We start from the raw sequence: 23,959 nt of genomic DNA, 5'->3' as shown, positions 1-23,959 counted from the left end.
TATAGTGCGTCAACATTTTCAGAAAAAACGACATAATATGAATGTCGAAAGTATGCAAAAAAACAAAGTGTAAAGTTTGATAGAATTTTAAATTATGCAAAAAAAACGACATAGTATAGTTTTTCGAAATATGCAAAAGAAAACAGTAAGGTTTGTCCACATTTTCATGAAAAATAATATAGCTTTATGTCGAAAATATGGAAACATTTTCAGAAAAGACACATCCCCTCTTCAACTTTTAGATAAGGGTCCCCCTTATGCCCGTTACCAACTTTTAGATGAGTGTGTGTAAAAAAGCATGCTATATGACTTTTCTGTCATTTTTAACGACATGCTACCACGCCTGGTTTCTACACACTATACCTTTGCCGACTATTCCGTTTTTTTTGTTGTTGCATATTTACGTACTACTACACTATGTTGTGTTTCCAAAATGTTTGCTTTAGTGTCATTGAACCCCTGGTGTATACAAGACGGCCGTGTAGAAGCTGAGCTGCCTTGGCTTGAATGCAGAACAGCAGTTATTCAACAGTGACCAAACAAACTAACCACTCTCTACAAGCCTCAGAGGTTACCTAAAGAAAAAAACAAGTGAGATAAGAAAGCTGTATACACAAGTGTCATATCATTCAGTGGGAACTTAACCTTTTCAGCACCAGGTTCATATATGTGTATCTCTTATGGTTCCCGTTTCTTTAATACCAGACACCGTTATTCCAAGCGAGCAGATTTACAGCCGTATGAATGAAGTGCAATCCTCAAACTGATATATATGTTATTGAATTGTATAAAAGGGGGAGCAGTGTTAAAAAAAGAGACATGATAGATTGGGAAAGGTAAATCACACATTTTATTGGAAAGTGTCAGAGAGCACGTACCCATCACAATAAAGTATGCAAAGTAGATCACATAATGAAGTATGAAATGGATATGATTTGCTACAATGAGGCAAAGCCCATCCACTTTTTTACCTTCTTCCATTCTGTAACACAATAATTTAATGTATCAATCCAAAATCATATTTCCTCCGAGCTGGTATTAACATATCAGGTCTTGCCTGTCTTCCAGCAAATTAAAATGACATTGATATCAATGGGCCCAAGATTGAGTTTCCTGAATGAAACGGAAATAAAAATCCTATCTGCACGCTGCAGTGGATTACAACTAGTTATATAACAAGCATTTGGAAACGCTTGATGCTCAGGAGGATAAGGCATCAAAGCAATGGTAAGGTATTTCAATACGATTTTTACATTTTTAGGTCTGTGCTACTTCAAAATCCATGCTGACTCTATTGTTGATTGAAACAGTGTAACGTCTGGAGCCATCTTTGGGAGTTCTGCATACTTCTGTACATCTACAGCAGTCACACGTACAGAGAAATCATTTGATGGGGTCTACAGCCCGGAAATAAGTTAAACATCTAACGATCAAAAACTAGAGCATGACTTCCTGTGTAGGGATATTGCACATGTAACAAAGGGTTTCCTTATCGTTCTCAAAGTGAGATTCAGAGCTTGTTTAAGTCAGACGTATTGATTCACAAGACAGAGGAGCTCTACTCTGAGCACCAGAAACATAAAGGAGCTGGGTTATTGCTTCTGAATTTGGATAAAGAGTCCATGAAGACTTCACAATAATAAACCGTAACAAGTTGACTTTGGGGAGGCGGCAACACGTTTCTCACTAACACTAGGTACATATTATGGCTAAAAGTAGTGACACAGATACATGTTGGGAGTACTTGATTACGAACACATCCCACTCACAGACCTACTAAATATTTGTGAACAACAGAAGTGGAGTCCCCTTATTGCTATGCTCTGGACTCGTTGCAGTCTGACAGAGAGGCAGAATAGAGCAAAAATAAACTTACTGTAAACATGGAACAAGGCAGTTACAGTATCATCATTCATATTAACAACATCTGGAAAGAAAATGGAGGCTGGTGGTGAAGTGAAAATATCAAAGGTAAAAGGCAAGGACTCAAATCTATAGCGAGGACAGCAGATTCTTAACATTTTAAGACAACTGAATGACCCAGCAAGTGACAAAACTAAATACGAACGTTTTTGTTCCATGATGACTAATCTGTATATCTATAAGTCTCACTAAAAGGATAAAAACATTTCACAGAACAACGCTATCTCTGCCAAACTCCAACCTTTGTAGGGAGATAACTGTAAGACACTTGCAACAACCTGCACCACGGGGCACTTAATCAGGCCACGACATAATACAGTATATACACAACATCTTTATATCATATTCTACAAGCTCCCCTGGCCCTATAATTGTTCTCTTTACAAGTCACATTTGCAAAACGAGATTATCAACATGCAAGAACCGTAACTAAACAACAGTGATGTGAGCAGCAGCGTACAACTGGAGATTTAAATATATACTTTCAAACAGAAGAGGCCAGGAACCAAAAATAATCAGACTAGCCGTGTCACAATTCACATCGCATGCTAAAGAAGTGACAGGGGCAGGAGGAGGAGATCTGTGGCCTCGCACACATGTAGACTTTAACATGTTGGAACCATGTCAGTCATGTGACACGACAAAGGAAGCTCTTACCAAATGTTAACATCTGCATTTCGTCTGTGAAACACATGACGACTGAACTGATGCTTCCCGGGGTCAATATGTATGTGCCAGGCCACAGAGTCTATATGTACACCTCCTACTTCACTGTGTGTGTGTGTGTGTGTGTGTGTGTGTGTGTGTGTGTGTGTGTGTGTGTGTGTGTGTGTGTGTGTGTGTGTGTGTGTGTGTGTGTGTGTGTGTGTGTGTGTGTGTGTGTGTGTGTGTGTGTGTGTGTGTGAGCCGCGTCACTTCTCCTGCAGCAGGGCAGGGATGTTGATGTTCCAGCCGATGGCCTGCCGGTCGAAGCCGCAGGTGAACAGGTTGCACGACTGGTTCTCTTCGTTCCAGGCCGTACAACACACCATCCGCCTGTGACCCTGCACACACACGGTTATGATGTTAGAACTCTGTCGATAGGACAAACACACACCTGTGTGGCCGTGTTTCCCTCTTCCTCACCATTCTGTTGCTGCGTGGGAGTCTGGCCAGCCGCACTCCGCTCATGTCAAACAACCGGACCTGTCGATTGTCGTGTGGCAGGGCGATGATCCTCTGGTTGGCGGACACGCTGATCCTGGAAGGGCAAAACAAGTTCACTTTGAACCCGGGCCACACTTCTGAACTGCAGTCGAGATAGATATATATATATACAGCTAAAGATACATCTTTTCATTAGCAACCCCCCACATTATAAGTTATTTTAGTCTTTATTATTTACCTACCTTTATCTTGTTTTATTAATCTAACATGCTTTAATAGCAATATTTCTTTTTACGTTGGTCTTCTTTATTTCATAATTGTTTAACCTTTAGTAGAGTTATGGCATTCTTATTCCTATTATCTTTTTATTTCTGTTGTACCTATATGTTCACTTTAGTTGCATCGACTCAGTCGTCTTGTGTCTTATCTGAAACCATTATTTATTTTATTTTCATACATTTGACCTCCTTGTGTTTATTAACCTGATCAAATGTACCTTTTTTAAGTTCTTAACAAAATCATCTGAGGCTAATTTCTTGATGTTTGTTTTGAACTTGTGATGTGTCCTTTTGTAAAGCGCTTTGAGCTGCACGTGTTGAAAAGTGATATTTCAATAAAGCTGCATTATTATTATTATTATTATTATATGACTATTCCTTTTTTATATAGTTATGATATGACGTGTCACCTACCGGTTCACAGCTGAGTCAGTGCGGATGGTTGCTATTGGCGACCTCATGTTCTTTAAATCCCACACCTTCACAGTGCGGTCGTCACTCCCTGAAACCACGTTGTCTCCCACCGTGAACACTGCTGACGTCACCGTGCTAGAAAGATGGACACGGAAAAACAAGGAATGAGATATTTTGTAATCCAGAACACATGGCTGAAAGTTAAGCAGGAAAAGGACTAAAGTTTTGGGAGTGAGAACTTTAGATAGAAGCTCCAGTCACCCTCCCACAGACGCTGTAATTGCTCGTACACCTTAACGATGTGACAGGAAGTGTCATGAGCAGAGAGGATGTATCAGGTGCAACATTAGGAAGGTAACACTGAGGTGACTCAGCATTTAGAAATATTACAAGGCATCACCTTCCCACAGGAGCCAATAGGATCACACTTTGGCTGAGTTCCTGTCACATGGCTGTAGCTCTCAGAAAGTTACTTGGTGGGTTCAAAACTTACGACAGTGTTTACATCGCTCTTTGATCATGTTCCATAAACCAAACACTACAGGTTGAATCCACATGAAGAATCACCAGAAAACAGCTTCAGGGAAGAAAAAATGTTTGTTACCATTGTAGCTATACTTTAATATCTTTGACAAAGGTGTATAATAATAATAATAATAATAATAATAATAATAATAATAATAATAATAATAATAATAATAATAGTAATAATAATAATAATAATAATAATAATAACCACTCAAATATGAATGGATTGTAAACTGGATTTTATTTTACATAATTATTATATAAAAGTTGTTTATTACCATTAAATATCTAGATAAATGGTTAGTCTATTATTTTAGCTAACTATATGAACAGTGTGTTCATTATTTCAGTCATATCCATTACTTTTAACTACTCCAACAATTACACCCTTTACTATGGACTAACTTGTTTTTTCACACACACACTTGCATCACATGATGTGTTACAACAAGTGACTCAGTTTGATGGCAAGTTCACCTTGATTGATTCAAAGGATTTGCTTTATTTCTAAGGCAACCTGAACCTACCTTTTTTTATCAAATCAAAATTGAGAAATGATTTCAAAGCCTTGGTCAGTTCAACAGATCTGAAAGTGGTTCCTCTTTAGGTCTTATGGAAGTGTGACGTTAGCCTTCAAACCAGAATAAAAATAGAAATGTACCAAAAACACGTTTTGCGACATAGCTGTTTGACATACAGCGTCCCCTTCCCTCCCTGCCCCACAGGATGCCACTACAGTCAGCCATTACCTTAACAGAGCCTTCATATTTCCAATCCATTACTGTACGTCAATGGCTCCTGTGAGGGCTTTCTTCTCCCTTCCTCCCTTCTGTGCCTGTTTAATGAATGGTTGAGGGAAGTTTCTTAAAAGGCACTTTCCCTTCACACAGAACGTCTACTTTTTCTCTCTAAAACTGGCTTCCCTCTTAATTCAAATTGACACGGCATTAAGGGCTAATTAGGGGACTAAACTCTGTTCTATTAGAGGGGCCGGGGTTTAAGGAAACTGCTGTATCGTTACAGGAACCTTCTGACACTGCAGGGTACCCAGGGAATACAGAGAGAAAGAGGGGGGGGGGTGCTCAATGGGAGGTGTGTGGGCAGCGTTATCAGACAAGGTCATTGATTAAACGGTTGATTAAGGTCAAAGGGTTTCTCAGACGGGTTGTGAGGAAGGAGGGAAGTGTTCAGTGTTACTTAACGGCATCTCTGCAGCGTCTGACAGCCAAGCTCAGGACCCCCTGCGGTGTGGGACTGAGGGGAATGATGGGACCTCTCTAAAGTTGGGGAAGTTAAGGAGAGATGACTGAAGACCCTGCCATAAAGCCCTAAGTTCCCCAGCAACAGGAATACCCAGAGAGATGGAGGAGACATCAGACCTCTGTTTATGTTTCTCTATTTCAAGAGTTATCTTTCGACTGACAGCGGAGGTTATATGAGAGTGTTTCGTTGAGTCAGTGACAGCCCAGATTACACCTGTAGTTCCAGCCTCTAGAACGACCTAAACCTAACTTCAAAGACTATAAGGATTTTGTGAGATTTTGGCTTCAAGGTAGCCCCACTTCTTTTCAACTGAGAGACCTTTAACAGTTAGTTTTACAGTCTTCCATTAAAAGTAATTACTCTCACTTAGCATATTTAGCCCATAGTTCACATCAAGCGTTTATATTCACCTTTTACACAACGATCAAGTTATACAATACAATTCTCTCCAGTTAACTTGATGATTTGTAAGTGCAGAGAATCCGTACTGAACGCTTGTCCAAACAGTATTTCACGTAACAAAAGTACGACATGGAAGATGATTAAGCGGCGAAATGACAGAGCACCTGCTGTGCTATAGAGGCATCTATACAGCGTAACACAGGCCCCGTAGACTCAGATTCACACTGCCCTTAGTGAAAGTATTTGATATGACTGTAACTGTGAGACACTCACTGAGGGAACACACTGGCAGGGAGAAAGCTTTAAATGCGTCTAATAGATGCTTTACAGTTGGCTCTAAGGGATGTTTGGCTTGACCACATAGTTACCGTAAGTAACTATCGATGAACAATAAACAGCCAAATCATGATTTCATTGAACTTTTATAAAGACCTTTTGTCGGGCAAATGAAGTGCTCGTCGGCACACTGTGATTTGATGATACGTCTGTGGAGCTAAAGGGGAGTATTTGTTCCGGCTATGATCCTCATCCTCCTCCCTAATGAGAGCTTTAATGATCGATGTATGACTTTATGAGAATCTCAAGGGTTATCACAATGAGAGTGTGTGACTCCTAAGCCCACACGGTACACAGGTCCATTAAACCATTGAGCTAAAGATAACTAAGGTTTTAGAGCACTCTATGTTGCTGCAGTGAGACTGACAGTCGCTGAGAACCTGGTAAGTGCTGCTGTATTCCTCCACACACACACACACACACACACACACACACACACACACACACACACACACACACACACACACACACACACACACACACACACACACACACACACACACACACACACACACACACACACACACACACACACACACACACACACACACACACACACACACACACACACACACACACACACACACACACACACACACACACACACACACACACACACACCTATTAACTGCTATCAAATGTCTCAGAAAGCCGCCGATGGCAGGAGACAAACGTGACATGGCATTCCTTTTGTAGAGCAAGTCTGCTGTCACTTCTCGTTTGCTGCCGCCCACTTTGTTAGCTCACGTGCAGTTGTCATTACTCTGCAATTATGGCGGGGGGGGGGGGGGGGGGTTGGGATGGAGGGCGTGTGCTGCACTTTTAACTGCCCCGGTTCACTGTCAGGAAGCGTTAGCTGTAATTGCCAATGAAGAGTGGAAACGAGAGGATGTCTCCCTCCAGCTCTCAGCCTCCGCTCCGATTAAAGCACTCTCACTCAGAGATGAGACTGTGCTGTTTACGCCGTACTGGGGATTCGAGAAAATGAGTACGAAAAGTGGCAGGAAGACAGTAACTGATGTAGAACCTTCAAACAGATATATTGCTAACAGGTGGGAAAGAGGACAAAGCCAGGGGATGAGTCAACTGTATTTTGGTGAGACCTTTTCAAATGGGACTTAAAACAAAACCACTATCAACACCATTCCCTCTGACTAACCATCAACAACACATTACATTTGCAAACGTAGGGGGGGTGACTGCATCTGACCAAAGAAATGTGAAGGTGTCAATTGTACTCCTTTTGAAATTGTGCAGACCAGCTGACAAGTTTAAATATCAGTACCTGCAGCACTAGATGAGAGTCTCCATGAAAAATAAGCCGGTTCAAGTTAGTTACTAATTGCCTCCTCACTCAAACGATCAGGTGGCAGTTTTACAGCTTTTTAAAGTTGTCTCAGTCTTTCTGCAAACCGTTTGATCTGTTTTGAGCGAGACAGCATTCTGAGTACGTTTGCTGCCGTCCACCAACCACAGTAGAAGAAGTAAGAAAGTGCATCATTTAAAGGCCATCGATGGCCTTTCAAACTGGAAAGAAGAATGGAAAGAGGGGCTGCTGTTAACTGTGGAACACTGGGGTTTCATCTCATTATGCCAATTGTCTATGGGAGAGAATTAGAGTGGGATCTGCAGGAATTATACATGTTGGGGTCGCACATAATGAGCTCTATGTAATCCCCCCACTCGCAATCAAAGGCTGCCAGAGAGATGCAGCCAGGCAGCACACCCATGTAGACGTGCACATAAACACACACACACTCTTCTTGTGCCCTTATAGAGCGCTGCCATTGAAAGCCACAGAAAAGCCAGACTGTCATCGCTTTGAAATGAGCGTCTGCAATTGAGTGTTAACAGCGAGCAAAGTGCCAAATTACACAGAGTGGAGGATTAACGCAGGAACGGACAGATAAATGAACAGGAGAGCGAGGGGGAGAGGGAGAGAGAGGGAGAGAGAGAGCGGGGGAAAGAAAAGCAAAGTGTCGAAGTGCTCAGTAATGAATGAGAGGCAAGTGGAGGATTTGGCTTAGAGCAGTAGGCTCTGTACATTAATGTTGCACTGTAAGAGGAAAGAGGGGAGAGCAGAAAGTACCGGAGGGATTTACAGAGCAGGGAGATGTTACAGCACCACCCTGTGGGCAACATAAGGACTGCAGCAACTACAACTGTTGGAATGACTTGAGGTTGAATGTGCGACTTGTTCCAGATTTGTTTTATGCATCTCTAATTAGTAATGCACAATCCTCCTTAATAATGTCACTTGTAACCAGGGTGTGTGTGTGTGTGTGGGGGGGGGGGGGGACAGACTCACTCAGTGTGTCCCTGGAAGACGTTGACGGAGTGGATGGACGGGTCTCTGAAGTCCCACAGTCTGAAGGTGGTGTCTCTGGAGGAGGTGACCACCAGCCGCTGGGTGGGGTGGGTACAGCAGTGGGTCAGCTCCTGGTCGTGGCCTGCATGTGCGCGCGCGCGCACGCACACACACACACACACACACACACACACACACACACACACACACACACACACACACACACACACACACACACACACACACACACACACACACACACACACACACACACACACACACACACACACACACACACACACACACACACACACACACACACACACACACACACACACACACACACACACACACACACACACACACACACACACACACACACACACACACACACACACACACACACACACACACACACACACACACACACACACACACACACACACACACACACACACACACACACACACACACACACACACACACACACACACACACACACACACACACAAATAAGGTTCTCTTTCAAGTGTTGAATATAATGATGTTGTATATCCGGTCCATTACATTTCTGTAGAACAATCTATCTGATTGTGTAGTCACACTAATTAGAGGGAAGAGCAGATCTTCCTTATTTTGGGGGGGAACAAAAATAAAAAGTGCTCCATAAAACCAAAAGGCTGCCATTTAGTCTCACTAACTCGCTTCCTGTTCACTAAATGCTACGTTCAAAGGTACATGTGGGCATTTAGACTAATGACACATGATCATATGGATCTTTATACTGAAATAAAAAGACTATAGATGTTTTATGTCTTTTCAGAAACGTAGTCACTGTAAATGATAGGGTGAGACAAAGGTTGCATTGTGTTGCTTTTCATTTGGTAACGATTTAAAATATAGTTGTATCTGTTGTGCAAAGTGACAGCAGAAGAAGATAATACATACTCAATGCAATATCTGAACAACTCATACATACTTGAGAATGTAATGTATATAGACTACACAGTATACGCACTAAGTTAGAATGTGTCAGTTTACGTACCAGTGAGAGCGTGAACCAGTTCCGACGTCTCCACTTCGTACAGGTTGGCAGCTCGATCCCAGGAAGCGGTCACCACCTGTCGGCCTCCCACCAGCCAATCGGCAGCGATCACTACCCCCTGGTGGCTCTTCAGGGTTGCTGTAGCGACCCTGACAGTGGGGACCTCGCAAGGACCATCACCGTCCACCTCCCCTTCCTCTCTGTCTGAAGAGTCCTGGTCCTCATCACATGGGGCCTATGGGGGGGGGAGCAAAGGACAACATATTAGTTTTCTGTCAGTTAATTCTGCACATATTCCACAAAGTCTGGAGATTACTGACGCTAAACTGTCTCTAAGGAAAGTCAGATTCTACCTGCAGTGATACAGATATTTGCACTTGTACTTAATATTCAGTGACTTAATTCATCTTTTCGATGGTAAATAAACCTCTTAAAACGGCATGACATTCCAGGATGCACAAAGGTACTCACACTGACGTCTGGAGTTGGCTGGGGGACAGGAAGCTGCACCATGTAGCGCCAGATGTGAGCCGTCTGGTCCCCAGAGGCTGTGGGAACAAAAGCACTCATCAGCAAACACACATTCAGATCCACTGCAGGAGAGACAGCAGCAGGGAGAAGATGGTCCAACAGTCGGATGCACAAAGATCTGGGTAATTTACCAACATAAACACTTTAACTAAATACCTGTAAGTGCCATTTGCTCTGTGGGGTGGAACTTGATGGAGTTGACTGGGGGCGAAAGAACAATTATGTTATTAATGTCACATCAAATGTTCCTATTATCTCAGAACCCAAGACACACTTTTCCATATAACATTAACCTATACATTTGAATTATACGAGTTTAACAAAGACACACTGTTTTGAGTCTCACGGTTAATTACAAATGATTAAAGTTCCTTTCAAGTTTTTACCTGATCCTGCATGGCCAGCATACCTCAGCAGACACTTCCCAGTCTCTATACTCCAGAGCAAAGCGGAGTGATCTGTGAGGGGAGCAGGACGGGGACAACATGAAGCCGTTTACATTTTTATACTAAGTTAATAGCGCCGGTAATCAAGTCAGCTATACAACACTTTATAAGGAACACCAACTTGGACGTTTATTCCAAGCAAATACGGAGTTTGTAGAGTTTCTTACAATGTCATAATGGAAATAAGAATACAATCATGTTTAAAAAATACAAAGTCTTATCAAATATCTAAACTATTAATTATTATCTAATGGTATAAATATTGCATACATTGCCTTTTGAATTAAAAAGCCACTTTGATCATGTTGGCTGTGTACAGAACCCGGTGGCAGTGGTTGACAGATAGTCCTTTAAGAGAATGTGTGTACCTGCGGAGGCGGTGCCCAGCACCACAGGCACGGTGCGGGTGATGCTGAGGTCCCAGATCCCGTCGCGGTGGCCCATGTACTCCTTGAGCAGCTGGCACACAGCCCGGGACCCCGCGGTGGCTTTGAAGCTGGACACAATCTGAGCGGGGGGGGGGGAGAGAGAAGAGAGGTGGGCATGATGGAGAAAACAACGGACGAACGATGAGCTTTTCTCCTGGAGTAGAACTAAAGTAAACAAGGAAGAAATGTAGGTAACAGTTGCACCAATACTACCATTTTAGAATGGATGGGTATAATATTTATTTTGAGAGAGTTGGCCAACAGCTTATGTGTGACTTATTTTACAGGCCTACTATGGCACGATTACGGAGACACCTGAATCAATAGGGTTTACTATTTGTGTTATATAATATAATATAACTGAAAGCTGGCTATTCCTTATTTATTTATGGTATTACCACGGTTACAAGAATTACATAACCATACCGTAAGACCAGAAAGATCATAACTTGTCAACTGCTCTCTTTTAAAATTTGAATTATACTTCCTACAGGATACAGGATTCCAATGGAGAGATAGACGGACAATAAAGTGAGAAAGAATGAATAACGCTTGAAAGATCAAATATAACTTTGCTTTTCATGGTAATCATTTCAGATCGAAGAAACATTTTGCACAACTATGTGTTCAGTCTAGATTTAAATCACAGACTAATTCATGGATATTGTAGCTGCATAGGTTATCAGCTCATTATGAATGCAGTATGTCAGTGGGATTAGCCTTTCATTGATTTTCCTCATTACTTGTACGATGTGGAAATTATCCCTAGTGTTTTAGCACTTCCAAATCTATGTGCCACAAGCACTGCAGACAATGTTTCTGCAACTGTGTGTGTCACGCACGTATACATATCAAGCCTGCTCTAAAGCCAATTCAAGCTTCATCAGTACACTGATACTGTACGAGTGGGGCACCTCTAAATATATAGAGGGGTCTTCTTACACATGGCCTGAAGTCACTGCAGGTGAGCAGATGAACAAATGAAAGGGTGAATCTCATTTGTAACCAAGGAGTGACAAGATGCATTGTGCATGCTGCTGCAATAACCTCAGCAATAAGCCTCGATCATTGGTAGTCATTAAATGCAGCAACCAAGCATCTGGTTCCCCTGTGTGAGGTGATGCTCTCACTCAGCTCACAGGACAAACACAACCTTATCTGCAATCAATGAGCAACAGGAAAATAGCCAATTCCAGTCAAAGTCACCCCAGAGGTAAGGGTAGAGTTAGTTAGTGCAGATCATTAGTTCCAGGAAGTCTTACCAACATTAGCTTTCTGTCATGTTTCTTAGCCAGCTGATGGGATAGCTGTTTATTACATAGCAGCTAGTTCTGTTAATTCAGGAAGTTCTCCCTCGATCCTATGTATCCTCTTAAAGAACTTTTAAATAAATCAGAACAGGATTGTATTCCACTCTTGATGTAGCTCAGACTTTGAGGGGCGAAGTTGAACTTGGTAGGAAAATGAGGTAGAGAAGTTCATGTTGGCATCATTTTTTTCTGTATTTTAGTTTTTTAAGGAAATAACATTCATTCATACATTAGGCATAAGCAACAGCGGCAAACAGAAATTACTAGAATATACACTAAAGAATAATTGGAACACCAGATGTAAGAAAACGCTTTAATATGCGCAACAAAGCCCTGCATTAAAGGAATAGGAAGTAACTTGGGTAAATCACTTCTTGCAGAGTTAGATAAGAAGATGTGTCTGTTTTGGGCTTTTTTTTACAAAGTGTATATCCTGGAATATTTCTTATCTAAAAGCAGTTGCCAGGCAACTAGCGGAGATGCCAAGTTATTGGGCAAGAAATAGCACGGTACACTCGATTGATTAAAAATGCCACATATAACAAGTTAATCACTGCGTATTTGGGATGCTGGTGCTAGGCAACGTTAACTTAGTATTTAGCTCAAAGACATGCAGGGGGTATCGATTTATTTTCTTCGCCAACTCTCAAACTCTCTAATTAACTCCTAACTAACTTTGTACTGAAAGTTGCTTAGTTTGAGGCCAGTCTGTCTAAACGGGCTAGTGATAAGTGAGTCAAGGGGCGACTAAGGAAATGGATGCCATGCTCACATTTCAGAAAAAAACAACTTGAGTGACGACACTTCCAAATGTTTTTGGAAGTGTTTTATTAATGTATTTAGGAATGCAGCCGACCCCCCACAGGCCTTCTGACAGGGTGCAGAGCAGAGAAGAGATGAGGCGTCAGCTGGCCCTCACAATGCTTAGTGACCAACAGAGCATTCAGGAAGTTACCCATGAATCTCCTCCGCACAACTCGCATGAGGCCACACGGAAGTTGCGAGGTCCACCTATTTTGCCGTGGAAAGTGAACAAGCACTACATAGGCAAGAGATTAAAAAGGAAGAAGTCAAGGGAATATGTCATTTAATAATACAAAATAAAGTTTCCTTCACTTCCTGTAAGTTCAAAAGTCTTTATCCAAATGCATAAGCACTTTAAAAACAAATTCAACCGTAATGATTCTTGGTCACAGTTTCCTTTGTGTACCTTTACATATCATGACCTCAGGGGAAGAATACAAAGACTTCCTTCTGCTCACTCAGCAACAAAAGGGGCTTTTGATAGTCTGTGACCATAACCCCCACAGCTCAAATAATTACACAGATGACAAATCTTATGAGCTCTATAAAATAAGCTAAAATAGCAGGTACCTTGCTGGTGGAGGCTTTGTAGGTCGTCTTCAGCTTCTGTGACAGTTGGCTGGTGCTGTGGCTGGCTGGGAGACGGGAAGAACAAAGAAAACAATGAAGGGAATTAAACACTGTGGCATTGGTTGGTTTCACTGCTGCACTAATAGCCTTATAAAGTGTTATAGTTGTGCACACCACACCACACCATAGGGTTGTTTCATAAAACAAGAGAATTGGTTAAACAAGGCTTACTTCAGGAAACCTGGCTTTACCTAAGTTACAACGGAACTCATCCCAGTTTTTCAGGTTTAGCTTCATGTCAATTTTACAATGCAAGGTTCCTCTTTACCTATTCATTATTAACATGAGTTGATGACATCATTATGCACAGAATGACAGCCATTGTGTTTTTAAATATTGTGCAACAATGGATTGAGATATACACTTAATTTGAGAGCCACCCATCAATAGTTTTCCTTTTAATTTCAAAAGATGCAGAAGTGTCTGTTAAGAATATTGAGATCAGCAACCGATTGTGAAAAAATGGTTGCACCTTTTGTTTTGAGAGCCCCCTTGGTGGGGTCTCCTCCATCAACAGTCTGTCCATCTCCGGTCAGACGCTCGTTCAGAGAGTCGATTTCTCGGCGTACTGTAATGTTAGCACAGTGAGAGCATCAGTAAGCAAACAACGACACCATCTGGTCTGTCAATCAACACCTGAAGATCAATTCAGCAAGGTATGTTTCATAGAAATCTAAATGCAATCGGAATACATTTGTCGCACTCTCTCAATCTGATACTTACATTCAATGTTTTCAATGTAGAGATTTTCAAACTCTCGCTCAATCTGGCCAAAAAGGTCGAGGAGATTGTGCCGTAGAGAGAGGGGCAGCTTAGAGTCCTGCAGAGGCAGAGCAGGAGAGAACAAGGCTTGAATGAACCTGATGGTAAACTGACATATAATACATTACAAATCCCATTGGTGTATGGAGCAGTCGTCCTCCCCCGATATCCCTCTGCAGTGTGGTGTTCTCTTTTACTTATAGTGGGTCAAATCTGAGCATTTCAAATGTTCAAAATTGAACCATCAAAAGAGAATGTTGCTGACAGGTCCAACATTTTTTGGAAAACAAACAAATCGAAAGCAACCTATATAAATCTCATGTCAAACACAGCCTCTGTGTTTACGCAATTTAATCAGCTACCAATTGCGTAAAATCTCATCCAAAATTTGAGCTACATAACAAGAGCCAGGGTCCAACCAACACATTTCATCTGACTCACCTCCATGGTAAACTCATAAAAGCACCCAGTTATCTGACCACCAGTCTACACCACACTAACATCCAAAGACACGTAAAAAGCTTGCCAAAAAAACAAGAGGTTCCAAAGGCTGCATTTGACAGCTCGCCTTAAGAGCGGCTGCTTTCTCTAGCCATCAGAAAGCCGTGGAAACCAAACACTTGACTGTCACTCTTTCTCCTGGCACACGTCCATGACAAAGAGTTTGCGAGAGTGACGTTAACCGCCTGACCATTCTGTGGGAGCCTCATGTAAACACACTTCACAACGGCTGCCTGTTGTTTGCTTTTTAGAAAGCTGCTTAGTTGTGGCCCTAAAACCTGCAATGTACTCTGGCTAATAATGACAGCATTGATGGAAGGAAACTGCATTCTGTGTATGTGGAACTTTTGCTGGGGGGTAGACTAGGTACATAAACAGAGCCAGCATGTCTTGGCAATAGACAAAAAGGCCTGGTGAAAAGACTAATCAGCCTTGGACAAGCGGCCCATATTAAAACTTGATGAGGTAACAAGCCGGTGCAAACTGAGCTCTAGTTTTAAGGGCTGATGATATACGAACATTGTCTAACAGAGAAAGTTCATCTGAAAGAAAATAACGCACCAAATACAATGTTTTGCCGTTCATTCAGTTAAATCTCCCATGAGTATAAATACATGATGATATAATCGAGAAGACCTTATCAGAGATAACTCTAAATAGGGTCACCCTTAAGCCAACTCCCAACAGTAATAACCAGGATGTTCTTGATCAAACAGCAACAGCTTTTTATTATCTCAATAGAAACGAGACTTGACAGCAACTGGTTTGCACCAGGAAATGCCTGCCTAAAGTGTTTAAAAATCAATTGTAGCTCTCATTTAAATAACCCGTTTGGTTAGTTAATCACTAACTTGACGGGACCAGTGGGATTAAAAAGTCACAGTAGATCCCTTTGTTTAAAAAAATAAGAATATAAATCATTAACCACGTGTAAATGCAGCACACGAAATGTTCAAAAAATGCCAAATCAAGATGACATTGACCCTTTAACTGAATACATTTGAATCCAAATTCATTGAGATGCCTAAAAAACCCTCCCATTTGCACAGAGAGGAGAAACCACATCTCGTAAATACAGAGCAGTATAGAGCTATGAATGTTACAAAACCAGGTACAAAATAGAAGCAATGCTGCTCAACCGGCTGGTACTTTACTCACATGACAAAAAACATCACCAAGAAAAGGCTAATTAATAACGAAAAACATTCTGGTATGTATTTTTTGGGGCACGTCCAAAATAAACGTTGTGCGCCTGGATTTCAAAATATGTTCTCACACGTTTTATAAGCATGATGTGATGCCAAAATACTGTCAGAGTGTGCTTGTGTGTGAGAAAGCAAGAAATGCCAGATGTTTGTGCATGTCGCTCACCTGGCCCTCCAGCATGTCTCCTCTCTGGATGCCTGCTGGCCTCTCCTCGGTGCTGTTGGTGCGCCGGATGGACAAACTGTGAGCCTTGCGCTTCTGCTTTGGGTGGCGGGCAGCCGAAGCAGAGCCGCTGCTGCTCCCGCCCTCCACAGGCATTCCTCCTACCGTACGGTGGCCCTGCCCCTCCCCGCTCACCTTAGAGGCAGGTAAACAAAGGCTCTCTAGTTGGCTCGTGTGTAGGTTGGTATGTTATCACCACCTGTCTGAAATTAAAAAAGGAAGTGAAGTTCAGGCTCACAGTCACTGCAGAAACAGTTCAAGGTGAAAGGACGCCTTCCCTGCATTAATACACAGTAATTCAACTAGATATTTTAGATTAAGGGTGCTTAGTAGTTACAGTCTTGCCCTGGTACCTGCTGCTCTAAAACAACATTTAATGCGGTCACATGTCAAGAAAGCAGGCGTTGCTTATAAATATAACGTGCAATTTTTAGAACCTGAACTTAGAAATTCTACATTTGAAAAAGTACAGTAAGTACAATTAAACCTCTTTTCAAATGTAATTAATCTTACTGACTACTGCCCACTGTTGTTGCACATTTGACAGTATCTTAAAGGTCGTTGCATGCTAACACATGTTCGGACTGTGCATGTTGGTGCTCTTGTTATCATGGCATAGCGCCACATTTAACATTATAGTCAATGGGACAATGGACAACATATTTTAGCATAGCATTATGCAAGACTGAAACCGTGTATTTAACGCTGAGTAATTACTGCCCATGGAAAATGTACGTGGACAATTATCGTATCGCTTGCAATACAAATATGTAACGCAGCTTTCATGCCATGTGACCGTACACTTTAGGCGTGTGACCTTTCACCGATATGATCTGAAATATTACGAAACAAGGAAGAAACTCAACACTGTCACTGATTCACAGCCAGAAAGGCGGTTTACAAGCAAAATGAGCTACAAGCTAGCTAGCGCATGCTAGCTTTCACATATGATGCTAATTGCGGCAACTAGCTACCGTCTATGAAAAACAGCAGCCTAACCTTCCTTACTCGGTATGATTATATGGAAACCTATCGACGTGTCACGTTACATGTTTTTCGGCGAATTGACAGTGGACAATAACGACAATTTCAGAATCAAAATATTTATCCGAATGTTGACACATCACGTATTTTACTGGTACACCGATTTCCGTATCACATGGTTTGTGTTTGCACTGTGTAAGCCAATGGGCAGTGACGCCGATGCTAAATCATCCAATCAAAACCAGTGACCTCAGAAGCAGGCAGTGAAAGCTAAGTGGCTCGACCACAGTATTTGGCTCTGAAATATCGTCGTAGACACATGCAAAGTACGACATTGAGTTCACTTGAAACAGGGAAATTGTTTCGTAAGTAATTAAGCGTGTTATCGGTTTCTCAGTAGGTTGTTTATGTAGCAATCAATGCATACTTATGTTCAGATGTCAGAGGCCTGGAAGGTGCGGGCTGTGCAGTGGTATGATGGCGTGTTGACTGTGTCTGAAGGAAGACACGAAGTGGATTACTTAGAACGGGACATTAAGATCATACTATTTTCCACTGAATGGGTTCTTGTTAATGCATTAGTGAGACTTACTACAATATTGATATACACTTAGAGTGGCCATTTAAATGAACAAAGTACTTTTACTTTAGAACCATGTACATACTTCCTCCATCACAGAAGATTCTCAATTGTTGCATGGATCCATAATAATAATAATAATAATTTGTTACAACCCCTACGCTGTATAATAAAATACATATGGGTTTAATTAATCATAAGCATGTAGTTAATGTGTATAAAACATTTGAAAACTCAACCAAAGTGTACCCTCTGCCTGGCTGCCCTGACTTCAGTCCACAGGTATCATCAGCAACGTAACTTCCGGTCCTACCTGAGTGAAATACTCTCCGGGTTTTACCTTCGTCCACCCGCTCAGACCTTGTGATTGGTTTTCTGTTTATGTCAGGCGATGGTGCGGGGAGTGTGGGCGGTGCTACGGATGGTTTCCACCAAAAGGAACCCTGTGCCTAAATCAAACGTACCTGGTGCTTCCAGAGTTGAGCAAAGATATATCTACACTTCCTGCGTTAGAACTATTTCAAGGTAAGCTAGTGCTATTTAATGTAGGTTTATAGAAGGCATTGTTTACGTTTGTGAAGAGCAAAGCAAGAGATAAGCCTAAGCTAAGACATGCTGCTTGTGCTATTGATAGCTGAGCTAAACTAAAACCTGTCTCAATAGTTCGGATAAATGTCATTGCCTCACATGAAATAAAGTCATGCCAAATTCTTATTTAACAAGCATTGTATTCATAGGTTTGCGTATTAAAGTACACACTTTTACAATAGCAACTCGACGCTTGGATAATATTCTCTTCAATACGGTATACATTACAAACATTACATCAAGGCAAGCTGCATTGACAGCAATATTATTTTAACATGTACATTTCTAACGTAAAACTAAGGCTCACAAGATAAGATATATGGCAGCATGGCATGCTGTATCAAAATATAAGTTTAATAGTTAACGCCCACCTAAAGTAAAGCGCCTGAAATGGTACCATTGCTATTTTTTGTATAAATATTCACATTCTTACAATTTTTGAGTATTTGACTAAATCAACAATATGAAAAGCTTTTTCACTATGAAGTTGATAAGGGCATATTGCATTTTCTGTAAATGTAATTACAATGTAATTAAATGTAATTGTTATGTATTGCTAACAATATTTTTGCAGAAACCACACCATTAAATATATTTTGCTTTGATTGTTTTGATTTACTCCCTATTTTAAAATGAAAGTTCAGTCCTAAACTTGAAAAGCACTCAGGGTCCACTAACACGTTTTTTTCCCCAGAGCTTTCAACTGCATCTTGTAGTTTTCTTCAGTCTTTCTATGAAAACTCCAGAAAAACGAGTGAACAGCAGTTGGCTTTGTTGGTCAAGTACTACCTACTGTGTTACTGAAGGTTCAAGACTGTCACTTTGGAAAATATGCATTCAATGAATGTTTTCTGCACACTGCTCCTCTTCCCTGTACAGTGAGGTAAAACCCCTACAGTCAGCTGTCAGAATGCCTGAGATAACCACAGACCACCTGGACGAGAAGCAGGTGAAGCTTCTGGCCGAGATGTGCATCGTCATCGACGAGAACGACCACAAAGTTGGAGCAGAAACCAAGAAAAACTGCCACCTGAATGCTAACATTGACAAAGGTACCTATCTGGACACACCTGTCTCGCCTCAAGTGCATAACTTGTTTCAAATGTGTACTTATAGTAAATGGTTTGTCTTTCTAGGTCTATTACACAGAGCTTTCAGCGTGTTCATTTTCAACAGTGAAGAGAAGCTGCTCTTACAACAGAGGTCTGACGCCAAAATCACTTTTCCAGGTCAGTGACAATTGTATACCCCCAGTTTAACCATTTCCAAAAATACTCATGGGTGAATATAGCATGGCAAGATGATTAAACACTGATGTTTAACCCTCTCCTGTGTCTGTACGTAGGCTGCTTCACAAACACATGCTGCAGTCACCCTTTACACATAGACAGTGAGCTGGAGGAGAAGGACGCAATTGGAGTGAGGAGAGCAGCTCAGAGGAGACTCGAGGCTGAACTGGGTATCCCCATGGAACAGGTAAACCGCATGTGTTGAAATCCTGACTCCTGAAATACTGGGAGAGGAATCTTTCCTTGCATCTGATCGCCTTTTACTTCCTGTTGCTCCTCAGGTGACACCAGATGAAATGACTTATCTGACAAGGATACACTACAAAGCCCAGTCAGACGGTGTGTGGGGAGAACATGAGATCGACTACATCCTCTTCATGCAGAAGGTAGCACTGTTCGACTTAGGACATCTGGCCCGTCTTTGTAAATCATAGATAACATCTCTTTTTTGTCCTTCTGAAGGATGTGGATTTGAGTCCAGACCCCAATGAGATCAAAACCCACTGCTATGTGAGCAAGGAGGAGCTTCAGGAGATGTTGGAGAAGGCAAAGCGCAAAGAAGTGGAGATCACACCCTGGTTCAGCCTCATCGCAGAGACCTTCCTCTTCAAGTGGTGGGACAACCTGCACAACCTCAAACAGTTCATGGATCACAACAAAATCCACCGCATGTAAATAAATCAATCAGCATGGGGCCATGACTTCAGTCATTTCAAACCCTAAAGCTGTGTCACTGGCTATGTGTTGCCATGGTAGTAGCAGGTGAAATACTTTTAGAGTGAAAAGGTAGAATGTTTGTCTAGGCTAAATGCCAGAGGAAATGTCGGTTTGTAGCTCTGAGGTATACGCATGTGAACTGATGCAAGTAAAGTGACTCTTAGTCTTAAGGATTTTGAAAAAAATACATCATATAATCCATTCTGAGTAGCTACACTCTGGATTTACAGACTCAACAGAAAGACATCATGTTATTATGATGAATAATAAATCATATCAATGTTGAGAAAAGGCTATTTTTTTTTATACAAGAACTTAAGTGCCTGAGTCCAGGTTATTAGGTTGAGAGGAATCTAAGTACTGATGGGATGTCTCGGCAACAACTCACTTCTGTATATTGTCAATGATTTCAATGAACAACCTTTGCACTCTTTTACACAAAGTGTTTGTGTTCATTGGCAGAAGACGGCTGTGGTTTTGAAATAGGGGGCTGTGAAATGATGGCAAAAGAACACCTTGGCATCACCCTGTAGAATTGCATTAAAGTGTTAAATAAAATTCAAGTTCAATTTGTATTGTATAAGAGCTGCTTTATTGGGGGGGGGGGTTGCACTTTTTGTATGGAAACACTTAAGGCACATCACCTATTTCTAATAGAGCACTAAAGCCGATACATCGGATGCTTATTTATAGCTTTCATTGTACAACAATTAAATTGTAACAAACAGTTTTGTACTCGACATGCAAAGATTACATTAATCAGTACTAAATCTAGTTTCCAGGAGAAAATTAATAATACTGAAATAAGATAAAAACATAGTAAATCAAAGGTCGATGGCCATATCGTTGGAAAAGTAAATCCTTACTTGTTAGTCATTGTGAAGGGAACGGCCCAATGGTGTGTTAATCTAAATGTGGAAGTCAAAGTGCAAACTGGCATAATGGTAAACTACACTAACTGAGTGATGACTGGCACAATACCTCATAACGAACTACTAATTTGTAGCGATCACAATATTTCAGTTTCATACTTAAAGGTATACATAGCTCTGGTTTACACAGGTCTATAACTACAGAGAGTTTGGCATTCATTAGGTTAAACCTCACAGTGCATAGGGAAGCATGTGCATCAGAGAACATTAAGGCAATATGTTCTCTATGTGCCAAAACAGCAGCGTCTACATATCTACTTGGCAATAATGCATGTACACGATTATGCTAGTAGTGCAGCAGGCATTTTGCTAATGATATACAAATTATTTGTGATATATTTTACTATCACACCAGTTTCCCATGCGTTTGTTGATGCCGTAATTAAAAGGTCATCTTAATGCCTTTAACAGCATTATTTTGAGTCTGGTGCTGAAGCCATCAAACGGAAATAAAAGTAAACTGCGCACTCTCATGATGAATTAAAAAAATATAATGTTTCTGCAATGTGAATGTATTTTGCATATGTATCTTGTAAAAACAATGAATGGTTAAATCTTTGTGCAGTTCAAATGACTACTTTACTACTACTAACTATTTTCATAAGTAATTCCCTGCCCAATAACTTATTATTTAAAAGTTATGGAATGATCGGATTTTAAGTTGCACTTGCACTGAGTAACAGCTAAAATGACCACATGGATGCTAATATCTAACTAAAGCTACGTCTATTTTGACACTTAAAAAAACAGGTTGGTCAAAAGTGTGGAGTGCTCGTTGTTAAATGTGTTGAAAGAAAAAGGTTTAGTTAGGAAAGTGTAGGAAGGAAATTTGTCTAATTGCCGTTTAAGCTGAAGCTGGGATCTGCTTATAATCTGCAGGAGATGTCTGTTAGTTTCCGTGAAGCATCAGTTGGTCGGCGCAGGGGTCGGAGCAGGGGTCGGTGCAGGGGTCGGTGCAGGACTGGCTTTGGGTGGAGTCAGCTTCATGATATTGAAAAACTCCACCAGCTGACCCGGTACCTCTGCCAACACACTCTTGGCCAGTGCTTCCCGAGGACCCTGAAGTGTAAAAAGAAGAGTTTTAAAAAAGTACAGTGAGGTGCACACGGATGAGAAATGTGAATGTATTATCAAGTGATAATTATAACAACTGATTCAATTAAATGAAGGAAGCAGGGATGAGATGAGAAAGTCATGCAGATGAGCTATGTTCCACCCTTTGAAATAATCATTATTAAAGGGTGTCATTTTGCACAGTGACAGCAAAGGCAATACCAGCAGCAATATTGTTTAATCTTGTCCTCTTACTTTTGTCAAGCTTCAACCTAATTCACTTTGGAAACAAGCTGAAGATTCAAACGGTCACGACATATAGATGACCAGTGACTGAGTAGTGTAGTACTACAGAACACATTTGGATGATTGTGTGCTCATTGTGGATTGCAAACGTGCATTAAACAAACCAGCCATACCAACAGTAGTTTAGTTGTGGGATAGGTCTAGAAAAAAGGCCTCTAATCCGAGAAAAATCACACTTTTTGCAAATATCATGCTATTGTTTTAGCACTTTCTCCAATAGATAGATGACTGAAAACTGAATCCCTAACTGGTGTGTTTTAGTGACCTGGAGAGCGCTTTCAATTTAAACAAAAACACGAAACTTGATCCATCTTATCAAACCAGACAAAAGACAGAAAGTACAACATCATGCATTGTACCGTCTTACTTTAAGCCAGTGGTTCACCCTCTATGAAACGTCAAGCTACCCCACAGCACCCCAAAATAAATCTCCGGCGCCGCCACTGAGCCTGACTATTTGTGTTGGGGGGGCCCCACTTTTTTTTTTTATCCAAAGGGGGGGCCTGACAGAAAAAGTTTGAGAACCACTGCTTTAAGCTGACGAATGATCTTTGGCAAAACAGAGGTGAAAATGTGGAAAGGAACACAGCAAAGTAAAAAAAACAATGAGGATAGCAATCACTACATGTGATGAGTCATGCGGTGAGGCGGTTAATCATGTATGCCAAGCAAAGACTAGGGTGGTGGAGGGTTTTATGACTGAAATATTTGGGGTACCCCTATGAAGGACTAGGATCTCGGGGAGGCTTCAGTTTGAATAAACTGAAGAAGGAGGCCACTTGTTGAGGTAACTCGGCCAATACGCTCTGGGCAAGAGCCTGGCAGGGCGCCTGAAAAGAGATAAATACACAAAGTACACAAAGCTAAGTGAGATCTAGGTGGATGGGCTGGGAATCCTTGGGTTTGTGCATATATACCGGCATTGGATGGAGGAACTATTATATTAAGTTTGGATTGGCAATTTTAGAAGCAAGTTAACTTAAAAATGACGCAGTGGGATGCTTGGAAAAAAGCCTGAAATGCATGC

At 41.3% G+C, this 23,959-nt stretch overlaps 3 protein-coding genes across 9 annotated transcripts in view; 1 reads left to right on the top strand and 2 right to left on the bottom strand.

Annotated features, from left to right (window-relative positions):
• Positions 1-832: 832 nt before the first annotated feature.
• Positions 833-18,409, bottom strand: LOC307026484 (WD repeat-containing protein 37-like). 3 transcript variants are annotated; one of them, XM_079661876.1, is made up of 14 exons: positions 17,895-18,409; positions 16,427-16,686; positions 14,516-14,612; positions 14,265-14,360; positions 13,733-13,797; positions 10,989-11,127; positions 10,561-10,632; positions 10,331-10,375; positions 10,115-10,191; positions 9,644-9,878; positions 8,599-8,740; positions 3,762-3,896; positions 3,049-3,163; positions 833-2,966 (listed from the first exon to the last, which is right to left on the bottom strand). In XM_079661876.1, exons 2-14 carry the CDS (start codon positions 16,577-16,579, stop codon positions 2,835-2,837), a joined length of 1,503 nt encoding a protein of 500 aa, XP_079518002.1. In that variant the 5' UTR covers positions 16,580-16,686; positions 17,895-18,409; the 3' UTR covers positions 833-2,834. The 3 variants fall into 3 exon arrangements, with proteins under 3 accessions (XP_079518002.1, XP_079518003.1, XP_079518004.1); XM_079661877.1 differs by lacking the exon at positions 17,895-18,409 and adding an exon at positions 17,492-17,629; XM_079661878.1 differs by lacking the exon at positions 17,895-18,409 and adding an exon at positions 17,483-17,616.
• idi1 (isopentenyl-diphosphate delta isomerase 1) lies at positions 17,706-21,214 on the top strand. Of its 4 annotated transcripts, XM_079661881.1 has the most exons (7): positions 17,706-17,832; positions 18,436-18,572; positions 19,515-19,687; positions 19,772-19,864; positions 19,981-20,111; positions 20,206-20,310; positions 20,387-21,214. In XM_079661881.1, the coding sequence occupies exons 2-7, from the start codon at positions 18,439-18,441 to the stop codon at positions 20,597-20,599; spliced, it is 849 nt and encodes a 282-aa protein (XP_079518007.1). In that variant the 5' UTR covers positions 17,706-17,832; positions 18,436-18,438; the 3' UTR covers positions 20,600-21,214. The 4 variants fall into 4 exon arrangements, with proteins under 4 accessions (XP_079518007.1, XP_079518005.1, XP_079518008.1 ...); XM_079661879.1 differs by having other exon boundaries at positions 19,515-19,864; XM_079661880.1 differs by having other exon boundaries at positions 17,772-17,793; positions 19,515-19,864.
• The window catches only part of LOC307026482 (copine-3-like), a 20,528-nt gene continuing 17,779 nt past the window's right edge, over positions 21,211-23,959 (bottom strand). Inside the window, exons 16-17 of one of the 2 annotated variants that reach the window (XM_079661874.1) lie at positions 23,650-23,762; positions 22,493-22,632 (exon numbers count right to left, since the gene is read on the bottom strand). In XM_079661874.1, coding sequence (XP_079518000.1) covers positions 23,652-23,762 — 111 coding nt within the window. In that variant the 3' untranslated portion in view covers positions 22,493-22,632; positions 23,650-23,651. Of the gene's footprint in view, positions 22,633-23,649; positions 23,763-23,959 lie in introns of both variants that reach the window. The other variant, XM_079661872.1, reaches the window with a different exon arrangement.

Source organism: Notothenia rossii (assembly GCF_949606895.1).
Source record: "Notothenia rossii genome assembly, chromosome: 12".
In the NCBI taxonomy this organism is placed as follows: domain Eukaryota; kingdom Metazoa; phylum Chordata; class Actinopteri; order Perciformes; family Nototheniidae; genus Notothenia; species Notothenia rossii.
Note: the sequence above shows the minus strand (reverse complement) of the source record. Positions and strands in the feature narration are given on the sequence as shown.